Source organism: Arachis ipaensis, chromosome B04 (genome assembly GCF_000816755.2).
Source record: "Arachis ipaensis cultivar K30076 chromosome B04, Araip1.1, whole genome shotgun sequence".
NCBI classification, from domain to species: domain Eukaryota; kingdom Viridiplantae; phylum Streptophyta; class Magnoliopsida; order Fabales; family Fabaceae; genus Arachis; species Arachis ipaensis.
In genome coordinates this window covers 126,418,667-126,433,526 of record NC_029788.2, presented here as the reverse complement: position 1 = coordinate 126,433,526, position 14,860 = coordinate 126,418,667, and the positions used below count along the sequence as shown (strand labels likewise).

Below are 14,860 nucleotides of genomic sequence, written 5' to 3'. Positions count from 1 at the left end.
AAGAGTTTGCCGGAATTAGACGAACTCTATAAAATTTAAAAAGTTCGTCGGGAGGTTAAGTGAACTTGTCAATTTTTATAGTGAACTTGTTTAAATTAAAAAAAAAATCGTATTTTAGAAGTTAAAGTCCAAAAATAATTTTTAAAGAAAGGATTTTTTTAATTTTATTATTGAAAAAAATATCTACTTTCTAAAGAGACACAAAATATACGTCTATTATGTGCAACCGTATATCACCGTGTCCTTTAAAAAATGGCGTGTTTTCAACGTAGATGTGTGCCACCATATTTATATATTAAATAGACAAACTCACTAACCAAACACGATATTATACTGAGGCTTCAAATTGGTGATAATTAAAATAACACTTCATAAAGAAAACAGTAATCGATTTGACATAATCACACATCGTACAATTTTGAAAGACGGTCGTATTCTAGTTTTCCCTCTATACTTGCTTCAGAAGAATTGGGTAAATTATTAGTTAGTGCTTGGATAAATTTGTTCTCCTTACGCTAGTTGCTTCCTATTTTGTCGAGAAGAAAGTAATAGAACCTTGGGTGGAAAAAAGAAAAGGACACCATGCGTGCTTTCTACCAACATTCGTTAAAGGGATGTGATATGCTCCAAAATTTTTTCCAGGCAAGGCAAAGCTTGCTTCGTTTTTTCCAGAAGTTTTATATTTACAAGAAACACAAGGCAGGAAGACCCTAACTTGTAGAAATGGAAGTCTGAATTAACTATTTCCCATTAGTATTGGCATGCTTATGGAAAGGCCAAAGATTTACCAGACGCTCGAGCACACTTTTCGAGAAATAGCCAGAGAATCCGGCAGGTGTTGTTGGCGGAGGAAAGTCTTCTGCAGGCATAGCAAATGGATGAATCATCATTTCCATCTTTTCAAATGTGAGGTATGATCCTATTTCTTGAAGCCTTTCAGGACCCATAATAGGCAGTGTGTGCTCCTGGTGCAACGAAGCAGCCTCACTATCGTTCTTCTGCTGACCATGCATGTAGCATGACACAAATTAGCAAAAGAGGAAAAGAAATTCAACGTTCAAAATCAGCAGCATATTCAATGGTATTCCTCATGAAAAGTTGTTAATAGACCTTATAATATGAACAAATCTAACTACTTCCAACAAGTGAATTAATTGCAAATTCCTACATGTTACTGGCAGCAAGTCAAAAAACAATTATATTTGGTATTTTACTTGATTAAGGAAAATAATTAAACAGTTGACTTCGTCGAAGGTTCAAGCTAATGTAACACTACAATATTCTGAAGCCTAATGGATATTGAGCTGAATTTCAATTTCATACCAAGAAATGCAAAGTGAGTAGAACTAGAACCCCAGTTTGGATTTCTTACGGAAAACTATATAAATTGGATATCATTACCTCCAACGGCGATAAATCAGCACCCCGGCTGAAGGTCAGCTCTATGCGGAACCTTTTTGGATCTTCTAGATCGACCTGCATTTAAAAGTCAAAAGTGGATCAACTACTTTCTTAATTAGACAGACAGGGTTTTCTCCAAGACCACCTTTTTGAACAAATGGAAAAAAGAATAAAGAAACCCGTATGATGTAGAACACTTGGGAACCCTATAACATGCTAAAGATGTTGATTGGGAAATGGCAAAAATAACTGACCTCTGTGTTCTCAAACATTCTCAGCACAATGTAACTCATGTAGTCCAGCTCCTTTGTTTTATATAGGCGGTCTAGAGCATTATGACAAACAAGGCTCTCTTCTTCTTGAAGAGATTCATCCAAATTACAATATCGAAGAACATTCATGAGAGAATGGATATGTGATTCCTGTCAAAAAAGGGGGAGGTGGAAATTATTAAGGATGTGTGTGGTTCAAGCATTACTTTGTTACAAAGATTCCATTCCCATGGGAATTAAATATACCCAAGGGGAAGGTGGGAATTGAAATGATGGTATTTTGATTCTCTGGAATCAAATTTGCTTGGGAATAGCTTTTCAAACTTTGAACCAAACATGAGCATATGATATTCCCATCTTAAAATTCCTAAGAATTATTTATAATTCCCCCAACCACACACACCCTAAGAGAAACAAATGTCAACAATTTTTTTTTAAACTTTCTGTTTAATGCATCTTATTTATACTTTAGTGTTCAATACAAGTTGACTAGTTAAATTTAAAATTTGTTTTCACGTATGAGGTCTGTGTAGATACAATACAATTAACCACTCCAAAGGACTTTTTGGTTATATTAACAGATTGGAAAATGAGATGTGATACTCACAGAAGTGAAGTATAGGCGTGTTCGCACATGGCGTTCAGGAGTCTTCACATTTGCATACCTAATGGAAAATAAAAGATTATTAGAATACAACTTAAAAATTTACCAAATCAAATGAAGACCAGATACTTACTTTGGATCTAAACGATATTTGGTCTCCTTATCATCATCGTCGTCTTGATCCATTGATATATCACTGAAAGTGCTTGATTTTCTGGCCATTTCACCATTCTTATGATGTTTTGACTTGGCCTCTGTATCTTCCTTCTCAGTTTTCATCGCCGATGTATCATTGTCTTGGTTACTCTTTAATTCAGCAACACTGATAGCTTCCTCCCGAGTATTCCTCATATCAATTAAAATTTTACCCAATAATCGACGAGCAATCTGAGTTAAGACAGCGTAAACAATTGAAACAAGGTAATCAGGAGGCTACAGTTACAAGAACATAGGGGTAATGCATTGGATTACAGTACTGCATGTTCAATATGAAACTCCAATATAAAGATGTATAAATAGTTTTAATCTGTCGTACAGTTTATTATGTTTGGTTATTGCCTTATATGTAATATAGCTATTGCCCAAAAGGCCAAAATGATACTTTATTTTTCCTAAAAGTGAGCATGTTTTATGACTGTTCTTATCAAATGTAGAGTGTTATATAACTGAGCATCTAATGTCACATTGAAAACTGAGTTGCTGTATCCACAAGGCTTGTTTTGGTTGTTGCATGTTTATATATGTCTGTCATGAACTATCAACAGACGATGAATTATTCATGACATCTGTAAATCTCATGTTTATTATAGTCGGTCAAATCTTCTATCACTGTTTAAGAATAGAATGTTAAATAACTGAATCAAAACTTTGGTATAGGCACGGCAGGGAAAATGTTCACATATATTTAACATGAGAAGAAATTTGCAAGATTCCTTAAAGCAGGAATTTACCTCTGAACCGATCTTCAGCTTCTGCTTTGGATTAATTCCATATTCATTTGGAATTACACCATCAGCAAGTGCCTGCAAATAAGATGTCAGAGCGATCAGGAAAGTTAACAGACCGAGTTCAAAGTTGATTAATATATGAACAACGGAGCAATATAAAATGTAAGGGCTTTATTTCTGCAGAGGAATACTTGACTCTTAAGTTTTTTAACATATAGAGTTTCTCCCAACGTTAAAAAGGAAAACACTGTACTCTGTTCTATGAAAAATTTTTGCTGAGTGAAAGTCACGCACTATGCTGCCTTTTACATGTAAGACTATCAGCGACGCTACCAGCATGCAATTTATACAAAAACCAGTGATATGTAAACATGAGCAGAGGTTACCCAAACATTATACTGCATACCTGAGCAACTCTAAATAGCTCGTCCAGTCCCTCTAGATTAAGATGCGCATTGTGCAATAGATCATATCTGCAATGTGGAAGCCAGCATTAACTTCTTAGAGAATAAATGAAGCTATATAATTTATGATATTGCCAATTTTTCATTTTAAATTCATATTTGACTCCTATGCATATTTGATGTGCACACTTATGAAATAGGGTTGGAATTGCTTGTCCAATGATAAATTAATAGTCAACAATTAAATCAGCCTCAACAAACTGTAGGAGGGTCTTCTAAAGGTTGCAGTCTAATCACAACTCAGAGATCAAAATATACACACAAAAACTTGAAACACAAACATAAAACTGGATGGACGATCACTAGAACAGATCAGACATGAAAAACAGAACAGTTGGGATTGGAAGAAGGAAAGTGACAGAGAGGAACAAAGAGAACAGGAAAAAAAATAAGGAAGCCTATGGTTTATGGTAACCATCACATTGAAAATAATATTATGGCCAATGAGAACCCTTTACATTATAGAAAATAGTTCAGGTGAAGGGGTGAATGAAACAGAAAATTAAACTACAGATATAACATTTTTACAGCCATCAGGAGAGGAAAGACTCTGCATTTCATGATCTTTAACAAGATCTCCATAATTGTTACCATAAAAAGAAAAGAAACAAAACAAAACAAAAACTCCATAATTGTTTTCTGCATAAAGATATGTAGCGATTGAAAAGATCAATCGAGTTATAATACAAACATAAGATAAGATAACTTACTTGCATGAATCATAGACATCAGGAATTTGGGTGATGTCAAAGCGCCTGTGCAATTAACAGGCCATTAGTGTACAACATTCAACATAAGGCAAAACAGTTCAACTAGGGAGACAACATTTTTTAGCCAATAAACTACAAGTACACAGAAGAGACCAATACACCGTACACGTAATGCATACAAAATTCATGATAGTTTTGAGAGTGAAATCATCACTGGAAAATGCTAAATCGAAACAAATAATAGCATTTAAAATCATTTTAATTAGAATAAAGGAATTTACATATTCTTAAAACCTGAAGCATGTTTTTGCTTGTTTAACATATAAAGCAAACCATATTACTATCATTAAGAGACAAAAATTGGATTGGATGAGATGGGTTAACGGGAACAATTCCACCTATAGATTAAGGAAAGATAAAAACAGCATCCATATCACATTACAGAGGTAGGAAATGATTTTCACTCCACAAATAACTTTATCGTTTGAAGCATCTGATTGCCTTTACTCATTATCATTGAATGCATGTAATTAAACCAGTCAAATGTACTATTAACGGTACTTGCAAAAAAAATTTGCATTTCTAAATATATAGAAAAAAAAAAGTACAGAAAACATTAAACCAAAAAAATTCTAAGCACTTACTCCTTCCGTTCATTGTACAAGTCTCTTTCAAGTTTTTTCCACCGAGCATACATTAATAGAAACCCTTCACTACCACATGGTAATCCAGCTGCTATACGATCAACATCAATATTTGTCTTCCCAAGTGCTTTTGCTTGGTCATAAGGAGGAATTACATCGTACGAGCCTGCTTCTGTAAGTTTCTCATCTTCATCCTTAGCAAGTAGTCGTACTTGCTCGGTAACCTTCTTAGTCAATTCTACCTATTGAAGACAGATGCCGGGGAAATCAAGAAACTAAAAATGGCTGCATTTCGTAAGAAAAGTTTCACGTTCTATAAACAGCGAACAAAAAAGGAAGGAAAAAAAAAAAAGAAAGACGTTAAGGACAATGAAAGATAACAAATATTACCAACTTGGGAAGTAATTCTGAAGCATTGGGTGGCAATCCAGCTCCATCAGCCATCCAGGGAAATTCAGGTGATCCGTTGCTATGAATGGCCTTCGAACTAGAAGTAATGATTTCATTCAGACGGGCCTACCAAATATCCAATCATGATAATACGTGAAATAAAATGTATTAGTATAATAGAGTTCCTGATATTCTGTCATACCCAAATCTTAACTCGAATTTGTTAGTTATGGAGTATAGAAGCAAATGTATGAATTATGAACTGTACAGTTACCCTAATCCTCAACCTATAAAAAATTTAAAAGGATAAATCAATGATCCATCTGTCATTAACATCATATGCATACCACACAATATAGGAAACAAAACACTGCAGTCTGCTCCAAATGTCATTCCACTACATCTAAAAACGTATCATCTCCTTCAACAAATTCTACTGGCTATTGAAGAAAAAGGACTAGGCCAGTCTCAGTATTGGTTGCTAATGGTTAGAGCCCAGTGCTACTACTTTTCTCTTCCTCGCACATCATACAGGAAATAAGTTATAANNNGTAAGCGTCATAAAAGATAGAACAACAAAATAAATCACTGTATTACAAACCTTGGCTTCTTTCATTTCAATACTAGCATTGTCAAGCCCATCCAGCATGGAAGAGTCCTTGCTAACAAGGGAAACCTTTAAGATAACCATTTCAGTTAAATATATCTGACACAGAAAACTGTTCAACTGTTCTCTTTAAGGCTTTTTAAAAGAAAAAATGAAATAAGAAACAAACCAGGATTGGTGTTAGCTGTCCTTCTAGATCAAGAAGACCTTTTGCAAAAGCGGCTGCAGACATCTGTTAACACAGATCCAGTACATAATAACTCAAATTGTAGTATTTTAAGACGAATTATGCAAGTTAGCAACCACATAGAGACATCAAACATGAATAACAAGTGAAGAAGCTGCTCTTAAACGACTTAAGCATACTTTGGACTGGGGAAAGATGACTGCATCATTACCCATACCTGTACACGACCTTCATCAGAGCTATAAATCTTAAGATCATGGCGATATGTACTATGGAGGCGAAGCAGCCCTGTACCTTCTCCTGCCAATTTGAATTAAAAAATAAAATAAATAAATGAAAAACTTGATTTGCCTATTATACATGGTCCTGTCTATTGTGATAGACTCATAATGTCACAAGAAGAATGAAAGACCATGTTTGAAACATATTAACCTAAGTAAACCTAAGAAGCACCGATAGACCATTTGTTCCAATATAACAATTTTATTTGTGTGTGATATGCACATTTACAATCAATAGCTACAATTATTAGAGTATAAATTCCAGTATAATTGCCGAGTGGCAATATAATTTACCTGGATACATATTATTTCGAAAATATCTTCCTAGTTCTTCAGCCTGCAAAGAGGGCAAAAGTAAGAATAGATAATCAAGAAAACTTCATGGAAGATTAAACATGTCACATTGTTTGTAAATAATAGTGCTCCATTCAAACTTGAATGAGATTCTTTTTGTTTTATTAATCTGAACCTGCTTTCTTCCAGCATGTGTAAGAACACCGCCATATTTAAGAACCATTAGAGCTTCAACTGGTCGTTCTTCTTCACCTTCACCATTTCCTTTTGTGACTTTGACCCACTTTAGTGGCTTTAACTGAACTTTCCTATATATCCCAGAGAAATGTCCTCCCTGATATTGAGGAGCAAAACAAGAGGTGGGCAAATTTAGTATATGAAATAAGACATTTTGGTTAACAAGAAGAAGAAACCAAGATCACAACTGCAGTTATTCATGCTCTCAGAGTAGATTCAAGAGCATTATCTTTTTCCTGTGTTAGCAGTATGTTTGACACATCATAGCCAACAGAAGAGATCCCATATCATAAGCAACAAACTAAAATCATTCCATTTTCTCTGGGTCAACACACAGCGATATAATTTTGCAGATCATTAGCTCATGCAGGCAGGTTTTTATAGATCTCCATACCATATTCCTTGTGTACATCAATCATTAGCACAGCTAGGAAATTTACCCATGGTTCCCCATACTTATATGTGCGACTTAAATCAACAGCGCACAGGGATGGCTAGGGATTAGAAAGGATTACAAGGAAGTAGAGCAATGTATAAAAATTCATGCCGAACTAACTTCAATAAAAATCTCCCAAACTCAATCAATAGGAGGTACAAGTCAATGCAGCGTAGAATGAAAAGCTAAATTTAGGCTCAACAAAATTTGAAATTTAATTTTCAAGAATATAAATTTCAAATATTAGTCACTAGCAAAACTCAAGTTAGTTAACAACCTCCTCAAGAACTGCTTTAACTTGACGGAGCTTTTCAGCATGCTCAACTTCAGCCTCACTATCACTTTCCCGATCAGGCCTGAATGATAGTAACAGCCATAGTTATTTAAAAGTTAAAACCCTTGGTTATCTAAAATAATAAGCATATACTGATTATAAACCTAGAGTCTACAACTAACAAATTCCAAATAGAAATGACAAAGCACACATTCAACGAAAAAGAATTGGCCTGACAACTTTACTACTTTAGCAAGGTAAACTTTAGGAATCTGGGAATTTTTTCCTTGGGATGCAAAATGAAAAAGGAAATGCAGCTATCATCCCTTGTGAAGGAAACAAGAAAATCAATAAAAGCAAGTGAGTTTTATTTAAAACAAGCTATTCCAGTCCTTTTTTCATATTGAGGCCAATGGCACTTCCTATACAACATAAGGCAAATAACTACTTCCCCTAGCTGTCATGCATGTGTGCGAGAATGGTTTATACTGATATTTGATTAATTTTTGGTGTGAATGTGATATGGAGGTGCATGTCAATCAATGCTTAGGCCTATGCATGTGAGTACCTAACGCGAGGCACAAGAATGCGTGTGGCATCTAATAGATCTTGCAGCTGAACGGCACTTTTAAGTTTGGTCTGCAAACAAATACCATTAGATTGAAACAAAATTGATAACTTTCCCTCAATTAGAAAAACATTACAAAAGTATCAGAAAATAGTATTACTTCAGCTCTAGGTCGGCCTCCATTGTATTTCAACATCAAGTTCAGCAGCCTTTCCTCGGTAACTTTTAGCTTCACCTTCTGTTTAGGGGTTCTATCACCACTGCCAAGGGGCCAAAAGAGTACATAACAATACATGTGGTGCTTAACTAATTTAATAAAGGAGGGCGGAGGGTGTTAGAACATACTGGCGAATAACAGCAATTACACAACGTAATTCTTCAGATTGTCCAAAAGTCCCAATAATACCACTTCCCTGACGAGTAAGTCCCTCCGTCGGTTGGACCGGTTCATTTACTTTCCATGGCAAGGTTGGTGGAATTGCTGAAGAAAGATGAGGTGCTTTTGCATCTAAGAACATCTTTCGCAGAACACAGGCAGCATCATCATAATACCTTAATAAGCATCAAATGGAAACCGTATGACTGAAACAAGCAGTGCATGCTATTTTGAATATTGAAAGAAAAAATAGTTCGGCACGAAATTGACATAGCTTTCATAATTGGTAATGTTTTCCTTATTTATAAGCATCTCATTGAAGCAATGATTTCCATCAAACCCAAATTGACGAGAATTTTGCTTCACTGAAGCAATTCTACCATGTAGCAACTAAAGCATGAACAAGGCAAGTAATGCTATATCTAGTTAGAAAGAGTATTTATTTCATCTATGTAAGTTATTGCATGCCATCCATAGGGAAACTTCATTTTTCAAATAGCATCACAACCAGTCTATATCTTCAATAAAATTCCCAGCTCGGATATATAGTTCTTAGAGGAAAAGAGCTGGGCTACGATTTTCTGATTACTAGAAGCAAGTGTAAAGCTATTGGGAAAATTGAACCATGCTCCCATATTACAAGAATAATTGCGAAAAATCTAATTAGGGACCCATACTTGTATGAGTTTTTAACGAAGCTCCATCCATTGACATCACAAACATAGGAGCGTCCCTCACATCTCAAGAGGTCAAACCCGCAAACCTACAAGCAACAAGAATAATTTACAGCAGCAAACAAGGAGAAACAGACAAAAAAATATTTTCTTTTAAGCACAAAGACAGTCATTTCTTAAAACATTTGGATCTAGAACTTTTTTAGCTCATCAATAGTCGCCAAAAGAATTTAGAGGATATTTTTCAAGCTATTGATCAAACTTTCAACCAGAAAACAAATTAACTGCAAAATTGAAGAATTATAAAACACATATAACCATACAAACATATGCAACATTTACTAGCAGCTCTAGGATACAAAACATCAAAGCTTGAATACAATCAACACTTGCTAGGACCAACAATTCTACGAACTTTACCATCTAGAAACCAGAAATCCAATTCCAGTGAAAATTTCAGAAAAGAACCATACATGACAAGAACCACTTCCTCATTTTTAATAGTATGTTGCCACATTAAAAGAACATACCGCTTGCCTGAATGCAATGCAAACCTCTCTTGCCATTTGTTTCTCAGTAGGGGTTAATAACACTGGATACCTGACCTGCCAAGTGTAATAATAGACATAATTTAACAGCCTCTCATTGCATTGTATATGTTTGTTTCTTTTATTGATCAACCCAAATCCTATAACTAAGAAATCTTAATGTTCAGAAAATAAAAAAAAAAATATTATACATAACCTACAAAAAACAAGCAATTTAGGTAACCTTAAAATACGCATTAAGACTAAACAAGAGGTTGTCACACTTTGAAAGAGATGTGATAAAAGGATGTAGTAGAATACATAACATGCAGGAAGACAAGTTAAAAGAACAGAGCAATGAGAGAATAAACAAGAGAAAACAATAAAATGCATTCAATGTATCTACTCTAGAACATGATATAAGGGCTGCAATGCTGCAGAGAGGAGTTACAAACCTAATATGAAAGTAACATCCAAGAAATAACAAATGAGAATGGCTTTGCATTTTCAAAGGAACCTAAAAGTTAACCAAAAACATGAAATATGTAGGAATTACTAACCTTCTAACCTATTTATCTTAATTAGGGTTTACTCCTGTCTCAACTATATGTGTCATAGGGTTATAACATCAAGAAAGTATAGGATTCAATATCATATGTATCATCTTCTTGGCACTGGGTTTACACGTTGGGACCAATTGTGTTATTCCATAACATTACCACAAGGTACCCAACATGGACAGATCCACACTGCTTCGAAAGGAAAGATTAAACTATCTGGATTAACAAGCAACAAACCAGCGAAGACTCCAAGTTATAGCAAAATCATAAAAACAAAACAAATAGCTGGAAGAGGAGAGTAAGATGTTTAGCATGCTACTTACTTCCTTCCCATCAGGATTTCTCATAACGACACCATCAACAACTGGAGACTTCCTGGCTTCAGCATGAGCATACTCAGGGCCTACTGTATACACCTACAATCAATCATCAAAATTCTTGAAAGCCATAAGAATATAGACAAACACATGTCATAAACATCAAAATATGTTAATTTTCTTAAGAAAAAGGAAAACTAAAGCACTTCAAACCTTAACATCTGTCCCTCCAGTTGGCATGAATTCCTCATAAATATAGGAGCCTTCACGCCTCACTCTTCTCACCTCCGGCTGGAACTCACTAGAACGGTTGCCAACCTTAGATCATAGTATACCAGAAAAACAGAAACTAAGATGAGTAATATATTCAATCAAAAGGACATAAAAGTGGGTCGGATAAAGGTAGACATAGGTATAAGAAGACCCAAGTAAACTTCAGAAAATTATTATCAGAGATATAAATATAAAACACAGATATGATTTATTATACAAATGGCAGAGGTGGCAGTTTCAACATGTCCCTTGGAAAAAGAATGTCTTATACAATTATTTAATGTTTCTTAACTGGGAAGAGTAGCATCTCAGCGTAAAGCTTACCTTCCGAAATAATTTCTTCATGCCTCCACCAGCTGAACTGGGATAGTATATCATTATACTATGATTATCACCTTAACAAAAAAAAAGAGCGTTATAAAATTCAAGAAAAATTGTTTGCAACTTGTATATCAAGGAAAACAAACAGTAAGAGAGGACATTATGAGAACTGGGAAGCTTCATTACTTATCAGGAAGATTAATACTAATTAATTTTTCTTTTTTGATAAAAGAAAAAGATTAATACAATACCATTAGAAAGAACAGTCACAGGAATAACAATAGCATTGTAAAAGCATTATTGAGAATATAACTTCCACGATTTCCAAATATACGGCACAAAAAGAATAGTGGATTAGATAAATAGGCAATACATCATTAAATTTCAACTTCTGTGATCAGGTAACAGATTTTTATCCAGCCGCAACCAATTGAAAATATGGTACAACTAATGATGGTTTTATTTTATTTTATTTTTAAACAAAAAGGTTAAACCATAGAACACATTTATGTAAAGTCTGCGATTTTGGAAAAACATGAATAGTGAAGAATGAACAGTTTCAATTAATGGCTCACCATCAATAGGCTTCTCCACAAATGGCTTCCAAAATCGCATGCCATGAACTTCAACAAAATCCTCTTCCTCAACAAAGTAATCCAACTCTTGGTATGGCACTTCCCTATTAACAAGGGCATATCTTGGAACAGGGATTCCAAACATTTCAAGACGCTTGAACCAAAAGTTGAACATATTAATATCATCATAAAAAAAAAGAAACATAAATGATAAAGTTCTTTACTGTTGCACTGTAAATAACACAGTAACCAGACTCAAATTCCTTTTTTTTCCTTCTTTTTTTGTTTCCCTTTTCTTTATATACATCTTCAATGATAGATTTTGGAACAAACAACTTCTGTGGTATAAAATAAAGTACGTACTAACATCTTTTTTTTCCCAAAGGGAATTTCCCTCTCATAAGTTCAGAGACTACAATTCCCTGCGATAGTGTTTTCTATTGTTTGTTTTCATGCTCACAAAAAGGATCTCTTATCTTCTCATTTTCTTATGACTATCATCTTCATAAAAAAAAAAAGGCCAATGTCCACTCAGGCTCTTGGTGAACAAGTCAAAGAGTACAGCTTGTATATTTCAGAACCAATTTTCCTAAAAAAGCAATTCATAGGCCAATTTCACTTGTGCCAAGATTCAAATATTGCAAGTTTAATAGAAACATTATAAACAACAATCCCTGCCCAGTGCATGATTCGAAGAGGGGGGGAAAAAATAAATCAAACATATAGCTAAGTGATGTATATCTCTGGATTTTGATTGAACCAGCAAGAGCTATCAGTTCAAATCCAGTCATCCAGATAGCACATACCAAGATGTTCAAAGCTTACAGGAAATGAAGCTTCTTATATTTATTTTTTTTAATGTATATCCAAGAAGGCTCAATATACATGGAAATCTCATGGAACTTGAAAATAAAGCAAAAAGTACATAACTAGAAGAAATTAAGTAACTAATCCCTCCTACCTCGTATACTTTTCTTCGATCATGAAGAAGGTGTTGGGGCTCCAGTTCATTTACTAGAAAAGGTCTGGATCACAATGCACAAGTAGTTTTAAATCTGTAAACATTCTCCACCAACATTTGAAAAGAATAAAGAAAAAGGAGAATAACAAGAGAAGAAAAAAAATAGATTGATATGAAAAAGATTATTATACTGTGTGTGTACATCTTCAAGTTAGTAACCAATGTCTGAGAAGAAAACGATACAGCAATCTTATAACTATAACCAAACATGCAACAGAGAATAAGAAGACAAGAAATTGATAAAGAATTTCATAATCTACTGTGCTTATGCCCATGAAAAAAAAAAGTGAAAAAAAAATAATATGCGAAGCAACATGGACTAATTACTCAAGACTAAAAAATATATTTGGTAAATAAACAAGCTTACTTTCTTAAAGCAGCATACGCCTCAGCCTTTTCGAGGGGATATCCAGAGGAATGGAAAGCAATCAAACAATCACATATTGGCCAACTGAAATAAGTCAAACAACGCAATATTTAAACTTAGTATGCAATCAGTGCAATTCAAAAAACAACAAATATTTCAGCAATAACTCACATGTCCCAAGTACAAATATGATTCACACATCGAAAAACATTTTTTTAGGTAGGGTGTCGATGACTATGCATTCTTTTCTTGATCTTTATTCCCTCCAACAGTATATACACAGCAAAAATGAAATGTAAAGGTATTTAATGAAAGTGCATTCACTTCCAAATTGGCCACTGCCAATGGAAAGGAATCTCATAAAAATAATAGTTTAAATGATAACTCCATATACTTTTCTTGATAGCCTTCCCTTTACTTTCTACTGTATTCCCTGATATACATATCTTCTAATATTCTTTCTTTTCTTCTTTTTTGTCCCCCTATTTTCCATCCTTAGGATGATCATCATTCAACATGGTTAGCATTTTCTTGTGCTCCATCCATGCATACAACTATTAAATCTTGTTAAAATCAGCCATAAATGCAGCATTAGGAAACATCAAGTACAAAATCCCTTCAATTAATTTTTTTCCTCCTCGGCATGACAGTTAGACATTTCCTGTACTTGAAAGATATTTCATGCCAGTGCCTATGTATATGTGTCCTGAAATAAGTTAAAATAACCAAGTGTCTACTGACAGATCACGAGCATCACAAAAAGAAATTGATTCCATATATTCATTGATTATTCAATGTACCGAAAAGATAAAAAAAAGTGACTTATACTCTGTGCAAAGGACGGCAAATCGTCCAATCACTATTTAGTTCTTCATACTGTAGATTCCAAAAACAAATCTAATTCGCGGTGTCAGTTATACCTCTCTATTGGATCTTCGAGGATGACCTTGTCTCCAAAATATATGACCTACGAATAATAAAAATAACAAAGTGAAAATAATAATAATTATAATAAAACAGAGACAGCAAAACAAATATAAGAGAAAATACAAAAAAAAGGGAGAAAACACAAAAATGACGGCGAAAAATGAAGGAAAAGGAAAACACGGGGCACATTATAATTTGAATAAGTAACAGAAGAAAGAACATGAACTCAGCTACTACCAGTAGATTCATGAACATTTCAAATCGAAATCAATGAGGATAACGCGACGTGAAGAAACGAAACATTTCAGTGATTCAACTACCTCAAATTCACCAAAGGCTCGTAATCTCTGAAGAATCTGCTCCATAGGCGCAGAGAAAACCTGCAATAGAAGAACAAAGCGGGAATCATTACATAGACTAGAGTCTCGTAGCTACTGAAGAAGAGTGGATCCAGCGTGAAAAAGAGAGAGTGAACCTCTGAGTCACATTTCACCTTCTTTTCCATCACGCAGACTCCAATCGTAATCTTCTTCTGCGGAACAACTACTTCATCGTCCTTCTCATCTGCCAACGCCATCGTCACCACTGCAAAACTCCGAAGAATAA

General features: G+C 34.5%; 1 protein-coding gene across 4 annotated transcripts; it reads right to left on the bottom strand.

The window, feature by feature from the left end:
• LOC107635282 (inositol hexakisphosphate and diphosphoinositol-pentakisphosphate kinase VIP2) lies at positions 373-14,860 on the bottom strand (the record flags this gene model as incomplete). 4 transcript variants are annotated; one of them, XM_021121984.1, is given in 30 exon segments in its annotated part: positions 373-1,001; positions 1,402-1,476; positions 1,656-1,823; positions 2,281-2,338; positions 2,411-2,664; positions 3,228-3,299; positions 3,631-3,697; positions 4,399-4,443; positions 5,043-5,284; positions 5,433-5,558; positions 6,034-6,108; positions 6,209-6,271; positions 6,444-6,526; positions 6,802-6,844; positions 6,977-7,135; positions 7,752-7,830; positions 8,317-8,387; positions 8,477-8,576; positions 8,662-8,868; positions 9,370-9,455; positions 9,897-9,971; positions 10,777-10,869; positions 10,984-11,088; positions 11,368-11,438; positions 11,940-12,093; positions 12,901-12,964; positions 13,328-13,411; positions 14,248-14,294; positions 14,575-14,634; positions 14,730-14,860. In XM_021121984.1, coding segments are annotated over 30 exon segments (3,189 nt in total). In that variant the 3' UTR covers positions 373-740.